The sequence below is a fragment of the Tasmannia lanceolata genome, unplaced genomic scaffold, assembly GCF_043159265.1.
Source record: "Tasmannia lanceolata isolate RefF3 unplaced genomic scaffold, GAP_Taslan_0.1 ptg000019l, whole genome shotgun sequence".
NCBI classification, from domain to species: Eukaryota; Viridiplantae; Streptophyta; class Magnoliopsida; order Canellales; family Winteraceae; genus Tasmannia; species Tasmannia lanceolata.
In genome coordinates this window covers 6,492,395-6,502,868 of record NW_027518696.1, presented here as the reverse complement: position 1 = coordinate 6,502,868, position 10,474 = coordinate 6,492,395, and the positions used below count along the sequence as shown (strand labels likewise).

Sequence of the window (10,474 nt, the reverse complement as noted above, 5' to 3'; positions counted from 1 at the left end):
GGGTGTTGTTAGAAAAGAAGCTTCCAAAAGGACTAACTCTTCTAAACCTTGAAACTTAACTTAAGAGGCATCTTGGAGATAGTTGGGGCCTCTTGATCATTCAAGAGATTTAGGCAACACTATCTTCGAGATTCAATAAAGTTAGGCTCAATCAAAAGTCTTGGTTTCGTTTACGCTAACTATCAAGCTAAGTGTACATAAGTTCTATTTCTTGAATTGTCTGATTATGCCACACTTAAATTTAGAAGTGACTTAAAGACTTCGAAGTGGGGTATCTCAATAACTGGTCTCACTGATAAGATTAACTATGCTTAGGAAAACTAAAATTAGTATAGTGCAATATAGAATTGGCAAGCCTACACCTATGATGCAATCAAACGTGCTCATTGTGCTATGATCGTTGACAAAAACTTAATGATTTAAGTCTATATCAAATCAACTTCGTCAGAGCAAATTTTAAACAGTGAAATTTTGATCTACTTGATTGGTTAGATTCAACACCTTAAGCAATGAAAAATGCTGAGACAAATAAGAAAGGAAAATGATAAATTCGCCCCTTTTTGTTTACATGAGACAACCACCTCCAGTACATGGCAATCCTACCCACCAGAAGTAAATCAGCCCCTCCGCAGTCCTAGATTCACCAGAGGTGGCTGTTCCAAGTAAAAAAACGGGGCGGATATATCATTTCCCTCATTTCCCTTAAGTAAATTATTAGACTGCATTAATATTAAGGGTGGTTCTACCATCCCCCACCCAAAAGTTATAATCTCTCTCTAAGTCCATTAGAGTGAAAAATTTTGTGGATCATAAGATACCTTTCAATATAAAAAATAAGATACCCATAAAGTGAGATGTGGAAAAACACTGCTTTAACTGTGTTAAATAACTACTAACTCTCCAACTCTTTCTATCTGCCAAAGCATTGAAAACCACCCACCATTTCTTTTGTTCCTGAAATAACCAAAAGTGCAAGATTTTCTCCACCTAACTCAAACAGGGCCTTACAAAGAGACAGATTAGGTTGGACTGAGTCTCTCAAGAAACAAGAAAGAAATAATTGAAGATTGGTATTGTGTTGACCGATTAAACGTAGATCGATTACTATATGGGGCTGATCTCACCACCCATTTGAACCCACTTGAAAATATTGAAGTATCCACCGTAGGTTCTCGTGGCCCATCTAGCAGGAAGCCACTGCCCTTACTGTAAAGGACAAGACTACCAACTTAATTTCTTCCTTGGACTTCTTTTTGTTCTTCTATCTTCTTCATCTACATTCTAGGTTGGAACAAAGAAGCAGTTGGCTGTGACCTGTTTGTTCTGGATTTTGAGAATTGATTTTGAGTCCAAAACTGATTGTTGAACTCACAATTATATCGAATGCAATTGTGTTTAATAATCGGTTTTGGACTCAAAATCAAGTCTCAAAATCCAAAACGAACTGTCCTAAGGCTTAGGATATTTGGTAATGGTTCATATTCAATAGGCAAAAGCCAATTCATTGAGATCCTCTAACCTTACGGTATATTGACAGGCTCCAAACTTCGATATTCCAACACGGCTCTCATTCCCAAAGAGGCCAAGACTAGGAAAAACACGTAGGCTCCAAACTTCGATATTCCAACACGGCTCTCATTCCCAAAGAGGCCAAGACTAGGAAAAACACGTACACTGAGCACTTGCAAAATGAGAAAATACAATTGAGATTGAAAACAACAGCCCATCCACTCACTTAGATCAATTTCGTCACCCTTTATCCAACCTTGACATGTACTGCTTATAGGGATACTTGGATGCCTGAATTATGCATATTCTTATAGCACGGAATCATGAGAGCACATGCACACTAGGGCTGTCAATGTGTCGGGGGTTCCATGCAAAAGCAAAGATCCTACATCTGAAAAGTTAAAGGATGTGAATGGGCTTATAATGATTTGGGCACCCTCCTCTTAACGGCTAGCTTTTGTGGGCGAGTTCTACCCATGTCCCAACAAGTAGTATCAAAGCCGGGGTGTGGTAACCCAATGTGCCTCCGAGGACAGAAAAGTCCCTCTAGGATGATCTCAGTAACCCCGTTGTGCCCTCGAGAATGGAGAAAATCCCTCAAGGAAGATCTCATAGTTCGGAAGGGGAGATTGTTGGCGGTTCCACGCAAAAGCAAAAGATCCCACATTAGAAGGCTTATAAGGATTTGGGCACACTCCCCTTAACGGCTAGCTTTTAAGGGTGAGTTCTACTCGGGTCCCAACAATTCCTCATCGTTAATATATAGTACTACTAGGAGATGTCCCAGTATGGGACACCCTATGATTGAAACAACCCATATTAAGTACTAGATTGAGCTAAACCATTCATCCAATGGGCCCCATGATGTGATGATTGTCATGGCTTAAAATCACACTTGTCAAAACCATTAGGTGAATTCTTTTTAAACTTCTCCACTGACTAATCAAATTATGGTCACCAGATGCATGTGATTTTAGGCAATAAGTATTTAATAAGCATAGTGGGCTGTACTGACTCATCAAATTACTATCCCTAGTTAATCGGTCAATTCTGTTGTTGAAACTAAATTGAGTCAAAAGGAGAAACCTTCCACACACTATAAAATCCAAGCTATTGACAGTACTCTCAATCCCCATTTTCTCTCTGATTTCTTATTGTGATTCAGTGAAAATGGTTTCATCAATCTTATCAATCTCTTTCTTCTTCTTCACTGTTGTTTCAGGAAATTTTCACTCCTTTTATCTTCCACCAGAAAATTTTGCTTCCTTTTATCTTCCAGACCCAAAGTGTGAGCCATCTCCTCCTGCTACCTTTGCATGGCCAATTTACCCAGAAGATGTGGATCTATTGAGATTCCCTTTGAATCTTGAGCACTTGGAATGTGATTTTTTTCTGTATGGAGCTTATGGTTATGGGCTCGATAAAATTGAACCGGAATTAGCCATGGGTGGACCACCTCCGATTGGGGCTCAGAAAGCAAACCTCGACACTCGTACACGAAACTTAATTGGAGAGTTTGGCCTTGAGGAAGTGGGTCATTTGAGGTCTCTCTCTCTCTCTCTCTCTCTCTCTCTCTCTCTCTCTCTCTCATGCAGGTGCAGCACAAGATTATACTGGGGCCAAAAAAAGATCTAAACCATTTATTTGATGGGCCACCACATAGATAGGGTGTGCCCCAAAAATCGTCTCCATAGGATCATCCTAACCCTCCGATCTGTCGAAGTTTCTATATTGTACCCGTAATTTATCTACGTAAGATGATGATAACCCTCCAATCGAGAGGTTTCTATAATGTGCAGTACCTCTACGGATCTGAGGGTTAGGATCATCCTATTTTCATTGTGGTCCAACAAATGAATGGTTTGGATCATCTTATGAACTGGGCCCACTGTACTTTTTTAAAAATATTAGACCTCACGAGTCAAGTTGATGATCCTTACCCTCCGATCTAGAGATTTGCGCAGTCCATATACAGATCGGAGGGATAGGATCATATGAAGAAGTTTTAAGAGGTACAACGAATTTACTTTGCGGACCCACAATTACAAATGAACAGTTTGGATCATCCTATGAACTGGGCCACACTGTACTTTTGAAAAATTCTAGACTTAACAAGTCGAGTTGATGTTCCCAACCCATGGATGGTTTCTATAATGTGTAGTCCTTCCACAGATGAGAGGGTTGGGATCAATCATACTATGAAGATGAATTACGATACAACCTACTTACATTGTCGCCCAACATATGAACGGTTTGGATCATCCTATGGACTGGGGCCCACTGTACTTGTTGAAAAGCACTGGACCTCACGAATCCAGTTTTCTGAATGTTTTTTATGAGAGTTTTCTTAGAGTTTTTTTATGAGATTTTATATGGTGTAATTCCTTACAAGTATGGCTGTAGTGAGTGTGGGGGTGCGTGGGTAGGGGTGGTAAAATTGGCCGAACCGAACCGGAACCGAGCCGAAACCGAACCGAAATTCGGTTTGGTTTCCGATTCAAATTTCGGTTTGGTTCGGTTTGAGGATCAAACCGAACCGAAACCGAATATTTCCAATGATTATGAGTAAGTGGTGGCAAAATTGGCGGACCCAAACCGAAACCGAACCAAAAATTCGGTTTCGGTTTGGTAAAACCAAACTGATTCAAATTTTGGTTCGGTTCGGTTTGGGGGTCAAACGGAACCATTGCCACCCCTATGCGTGGGTGTGTGTTGTGGGGGGGTCGCCTTATTTTTGTAAAGCCTTACACCATATAATTTCTCATTTTTTATTGCTACTCTCTCGCTCTCCCTCCCTCTCTTGATATTGCTATACTAAAAAAATTATACCATTCTCGTTTTTGTGATCATAAAATTGTGATTGAATTTTATTTTTTTTTGGTATTGCAGGGCGATTAAATCGACGGTTGGTGGATTCCCAAGGCCACTGTTGGATCTGAGTGCACACAATTTCGCCAAATTATTTGATATGGCATTTGAAAACCCTCTCAGCCCTCCTTTCGACCCATATCAAAATAGCCTCAATTACATGTTGGCCAGCTATGTAATTCCATACGTAGGACTCGTCGGCTATGTGGGTGCAAACCCACTCCTCAATGGCTATGTTTCAAAGAGAGTAAGAAGATCTACCCCTCTAATTTAACGTTTCCACCCATTTTTTGTTTGTCTTTTATAGAGAATGTTTTCATTTAGAAAGCAAAGGGCGTGAAAATGCAGTCATTTTTTGAAAAAAGATAAACAAAGGAAAATTACACAATGTAGTTCATTCGATTGGATGATCTGCATTTGATTTGGGATCCTACCATCCCATCAATGGACGACTCCATTTTTTTCATTGGGTATACAGAATTTACACACTTTTTTGTCGCTTATAGAAGGGCGGAAAATTTATCTTATGATCATTTTTGTGGCTGGGAAAGTCTTTTGGGTGCGTGCCAACTGAGGTTTCTTTCTTTCTTTCTTTCTTTTTTTGTATTTTTGTGTCGGCCCAATCCAACCTGAATCCAATTAGTTCCAACCCAACCCGGGTTATGGTTGAGATATTTGAAGGCTGGTTGCGTTAGTACCGACCCTCTCCTTGACCCAAGGATCAGGTTGGGTTGGGTTGAGGTTGAGGTTTTGGTTCCTCGTGTTGGGCTAGGATTGGCCTCAACCCGACCCAACCATACCCGAGTTGCACCCAGGGGGTATAAATGTTGAAGTATAAATAATTAACTTACACCGACTCTAACAGCGTAAGCTTTTGGAGTAATTGGTTGTTTCACATGGTATGAGAGCTATTGCCTCTCACAGAACTCTTTAATTGTAAAAATCCACGTTTCAGTCCAACCCAAAAATAGGGGCCACACATGTGGGGGGTGGGGGGGTTGAAGTATAAATGATTAAATTACACCGTCTCTAGCAGCTTAAGCTTTCGGAGTAATTGGTTATTTCATAATAAGGGCTTGTTCGTTTAAGATTATGATCACCGAATGTGAGTGCTAGACCGACTATCAGACTCAAATTTAAACATAATTTTAAGTCCAATAATCGGTTTGGCACTCCAATCGGTTGTCATAATCTTAAACAAACAGGGCTTAAATGATGTAAGTATATTCATGTACATATGTAAACACCATTTCTTTGCAGCTAGTGGCAGGGCTGTTAGGAGTCGAATCCGGCCAAGATGCGGTCATCCGACACTACCTCTACGATCGAGCCGAAGAGCGGGTTCACCCGTACAACTACACGGTGGCCGAATTCACTTCTCATCTTTCAGATCTGAGGAACAGACTCGCAATGTGTGGCATCAAAGACGAAGGCGTTGTGGTCCCTCCCAAGTCCGGTGCCGAAAATAAGAGCAGCACCAATGTGTTATCGGCGGACCCCAATTCTCTCTCATACGCACGGACCCCACGTGAGATCCTGAGGACCGTTTATGGAACAGGGGACGAGCACCGACCCGGCGGGTTCTTCCCGAATGGTGGAAATGGGAGGATTGCTAGACAGTATCTAGAAATGCCTTAATAACTTTGGGCCTTTTGGGTACCTCTAGTTATAATTTGTGTATAACTTTATATGCAAATGATGGTTAATAATAGAATTATATCTATCTTAATGTCCCATTTGTTTACGAGTTTATCTTAATTTAACCTTATGGGTGATGATATTTTCACTCCCCTGCATTACTTGCACGCTCTTCTTATCACGTGATTTGACATAAAGTTGCCCACTTTTCACGTCAAATCACTGAATCAGATCAGCAGCGGGCTGTGCACGTAATGCAGGGTATTTGCAAATTAAGACTGATTTTGGTGATATGCAAAGGAGGCCTTTACTTTTTTCAAGAAAAAAAAAGAAAAAAAAAACCTACTGCTCAAGTCAGCTTTTTATTGTTCATTCACTTCATTAATTTGGAACTTTGTGTAATTAAGCATTGAATAATTTCAGATTAGCAAGAATTTGAATTTGATTCTGCTCAAGATTTTATATGCCGAGTGAGCTTGAAGTACGGTATTTTTCAAAAAGTACAGTGGAACCTACTTATAGGATGATCCAAACCGTTCATTTGTTGAGCCACAACATAAAATAGCTTCTGCACTGTAAATCATCTCCATATGAATCATCTTAACTCTCCCATCTATCAAGGTTTCTATAATGTGAAGTCATCTACAGACCAGAGGGTTAGGATCATCCTATGGAGATGATTTACGAGGTACAGCCCCAACAAATGGGCCTCACTCTACTTTCCAATAATACTGGACTTCACGCCCACACACCATATTATATCTCGCCCTAAAAATGCAGTCGAATTTTACAACCGAATGAGATCGTATAACATCAAACCCAACAAATTCACCTTCCTTTTTATACTCAAAGCTTATTCTTTAGTACCCACTTGCCTGGAAGCAAGGATTGTTCACGGGAAGGTCATGGAAATGGGGCTTCAATTAGATGTATTTCTTCGCAATGCGCTTATTCACGTATACGGTAAATGTGGGGATATTGAGTCTGCACGGAAAGTGTTTGATGAAATGCCTTGCAATAATGAAATCACTTGGAATACGATGATTTTGGGGATATTGGGAGTGCAAGAAAACTGTTTGATGAAATGCCCGAGAGAAATGTGGCTTCTTGGAATGCGGCAATTAGCGGTTATTCTAAGTGGAGCAGTGTGGATCTTGCGAGGTCTCGATGAAATGCCCGAGAGAGATTTGCTCTCGTGGAGCGGGATGATCGCTAGTTACGCCCAGAGCAAAAGGGCAACAGAGGCCGTAGGGCTCTTCCGAGCAACATTGCTCGCCGGGGTTAGGCTAGATAGTGTCACTATGGTGAGTGTTCTATCAGCCTGCTCTCGGATAGGGGCATTAGACATGGGCAAGTGGGGTTCATGCTTATGTTGACAAGAACAAGCTTAAACTTGACGTAGTTTCGGGCACTTCCCTTATAGACATTTATGCAAAGTGTGGGTGCATAGAAATAGCCCTTCAGGTCTTTCATGGGATGCCACAAAGGAATGTGCTCACTTGGAATGCTATGTTATGTGGTAGGCTTGGCATGAATGTGTTAGAGTACGCCGTACACAACAGAATGGCAATGGGAATGATGCATTGGCCCTTTTTACACATATGGAAATGGGACATGTCCAACCCAATGAAATTACCTCCGTCGGGTCCTATGCGCTTGTGGTCATATAGGAGTGGTTGATGAAGGTCGTAGGCAATTCCACCAAATGTATGAGAAATTCAACATCGTTCCTACAATCGAACATTATGGTTGTATGGTTAATCTTCTTGGTCAGGCGGGTCTTGTAGATGAGGCTAAAGAGCTTGTTAGGGGTATGCCTATGGAGCCTAATGTAGTGATTTTGGGGGCTTTGCTTAGTGCCTATAAGACTAGAGGGTACATTAGTGCTGGTGTGGATGTAGTGAAACTTCTTTTGAAATTGGCGGCAGGGGACGGGGGATGTTATGTGCTCTTGTCAAACATATACGCAGCCGGAGATCGTTGGGATGAAGTTGTGAAGATGAGAAAGGTGATGAGAGACATGAGAGAATTCCAGGGTGTAGTTCCATTGAAGTGAACAGTGTGGTTCATCAATTTCTTGTAGAGGACAAGTCACACCCCAAATGTGAGATCTTTGAGGTATTGTACAGGCTAAGCACCCACTTAGAAGATGAGGGATATGTTCAAAACACCACATTGGTCTTGTATGATATGGATGAGGAGTTTATATGACTAACCCAAAGAAGATGGATAGAGAATGCAGACGCCACTGGAAATGGTTTTGTTGTGAACTTTGATCACATGAAGAGAATCTTATATACTGTTGCCTCTAGTTCCAAAAATGCTCCACCCTGGGAATACTAGTAACATCTTATTTTGAAGCAATGGCCCATCTGGACATTAAACTTGTATCGAGTCCAAAGGGGACTCTTTTTGAGAGGGCAGCATGCGGCATAAACCGAAGAAGCCACCAACTCGGAAAAAAAGAAAAGAAAAAAAGAAACACATACATTCCATCCATTTATCAGAGGCAGCGGTTTTCAAAAAACGCAGAAGGAATACAATGGTGTGGGTACTGTTTAGCTCCATTCAAGCTTTTCAGGCCTTGGTTTAATTCATTTTGTTCCAGCAAAATTTGGGTTGGGCTTTATAGGCTAGCCCTTGGATATCCTTATCAGTCTCGATGAATTTTTGTTTGAAAAGATGAATAAAAAAAGAGGGTTCATGATCAAGCTGCTGCCACTGTCCTGGCAGCGTTTCTTTATTTCTAAGTAAGAAAACCAGGTTTTAGAAATCTCATGGGGGAGAGGTTTCTAAAACATGGTTTTCTTACTTAAAATCCAAGAAACGCTGCCAGGACAGCGGCAGCAGCTTGATCACAAATAGACCTGGCAAACGCGACCCGTGTCCGCGGGTTGACCCGACCCACCCGCAAATTTGCGGGCATGGGTCTGAGTTTTAGTGACCCGTCAAAACTAACCCACGGGTGACCCAACCCGCAAAAACACGGGTCGGGTCTGGTCAACCCGCGGGTCGCTTGGATTTTGTAAAGGTGGTGATTTTGTCATGCTAATTTAGTTAGATGGCTTTTTTTTTCTAATGCAAAGAGGATGATTTTGTCATGCTAATCTATTTTTTAAGGGTTTGATGCCTGAATGGGTTATGGCTAGCACCATAGGTTGATCCCAACCCTACGATTTGAATGTTAGAGGGTTGATCACTTGATCCTAACCCTCTATAGATCGGAGGGTTAGGATCAACCTATTGAAATGATTTTTGGGGCAACACCTATTTAGCCTGTGGGCCATCTAATGGACGGTTTGGATCATCCCACGGTGCCGGCCATACCGCACTCATCAAAATCCAGTGATAACATTTCTCAAATTAAACAACTGTTTGAATTTGCGGGTGACCCGCGGGTTGACCCGGCCCACCCGCGGGCCGCGCGGGTCACCTAAATTCTGACCCGCAAAAATGCGGGTCATTTCCTGATCCAACCCGTGTGACCCGCACCCGCGGGTTGACCCGGCCCGACCCACCCGTTTGCCAGGTCTAATCACAAACCATCTTTTACACTGTTTTCAAACCAAAAACGTAGATTCTAAAATCTGCGTATCCAAACGACCCCTAAAAGTGACCGAAAAAACAGATTACAAACTGTAGGTGACAGATTACAGAGTGGTGAAAGGTACATCAAACCCATCTTATTAAAATCAAGTTTTTCTTGTTTTCCATTGCCAAAGATCCAATAGGATCATAAAGTAATGTTATAGAATAACATTTGGTATTAGAGCCAAGGTTTTATGCTTTGAATTACAAAGGAAATCAAAATTCTGGGGTTTTTGTGAAAAATTGAGGGTCGCTGGAAAATTTATTTACCGCCGGTGACTGGCGATTTTCCCAACTAACCGAGGCTACCGGCATGTTCCCCTTCATCCTCCAATCAAACCCCTAAATTTTTGCCGTGTTTGAACGATCGGATTGCGATTAATTAAGGTCCAAAGTTCAATGGCAGATTCTGTAAATTTCAGCAAAAGCTACTAGTTTTGAAACTTTTAATCGGGAAGACGATGACTGATAGTGGTAGTTTTGATACTTTTTTTATCCCATTGTAGTTTTTCAAATTTCTAAAGTTTCTATTTCAGTTGGTAGTTTTTATAAAATCGATATTAACTGGTAGTTTTAAAACTCTACGAATTTTTGAAACTACCATTCAATGGTGGCTTTTAATTAAAGAAATATGGACTTGTAGTTTGTGTAAAGTTGAGAGTTCTTTTGGTTTTAAAATAGACAGCAGCGTTCCGGATCCATTTGCATAGGTTTCGGGGATACCATCTTCCGTTTTCTACGAAATCTGAACTTTTTGGCATATTTGAAAGAGATCTCAGCAATTCAAAATCTCCAACCCAAGATTTCTCCTCACCACAAAAGAAGGCACCATCCAGGTCTCTGAGTAAAACTACAGCACAAAGAAATCATA

The 10,474-nt window shown here is 41.2% G+C and overlaps 2 protein-coding genes across 2 annotated transcripts; both read left to right on the top strand.

Moving 5' to 3' along the window:
* Positions 1–2,612: 2,612 nt before the first annotated feature.
* On the top strand, positions 2,613–6,111 carry LOC143853400 (ferritin-like catalase Nec2). Its single transcript, XM_077363157.1, has 3 exons — positions 2,613–3,053; positions 4,399–4,624; positions 5,638–6,111. Exons 1-3 carry the CDS (start codon positions 2,680–2,682, stop codon positions 6,013–6,015), a joined length of 978 nt encoding a protein of 325 aa, XP_077219272.1. The 5' UTR covers positions 2,613–2,679; the 3' UTR covers positions 6,016–6,111.
* An 815-nt stretch (positions 6,112–6,926) lies between these two features.
* On the top strand, positions 6,927–8,071 carry LOC143853241 (pentatricopeptide repeat-containing protein At4g38010-like). Its single transcript, XM_077362974.1, has 2 exons — positions 6,927–7,319; positions 7,790–8,071. The coding sequence occupies exons 1-2, from the start codon at positions 6,927–6,929 to the stop codon at positions 8,069–8,071; spliced, it is 675 nt and encodes a 224-aa protein (XP_077219089.1).
* The last annotated feature ends 2,403 nt before the right edge of the window (positions 8,072–10,474 follow it).

Excerpts from the sequence above, each read along its gene's own strand:
- LOC143853400 (XM_077363157.1), top strand. The coding sequence starts at position 2,680 with ATGGTTTCATCAATCTTATCAATCTCTTTCTTCTTCTTCACTGTTGTT. Across the intron at positions 3,054-4,398 it reads GAGGAAGTGGGTCATTTGAG|GGCGATTAAATCGACGGTTG; the intron begins GTCTCTCTCTCT and ends TTGGTATTGCAG. Across the intron at positions 4,625-5,637 it reads ATGGCTATGTTTCAAAGAGA|CTAGTGGCAGGGCTGTTAGG; the intron begins GTAAGAAGATCT and ends ATTTCTTTGCAG.
- LOC143853241 (XM_077362974.1), top strand. The coding sequence starts at position 6,927 with ATGGGGCTTCAATTAGATGTATTTCTTCGCAATGCGCTTATTCACGTA. Across the intron at positions 7,320-7,789 it reads GGCTAGATAGTGTCACTATG|GCGGGTCTTGTAGATGAGGC; the intron begins GTGAGTGTTCTA and ends CTTCTTGGTCAG.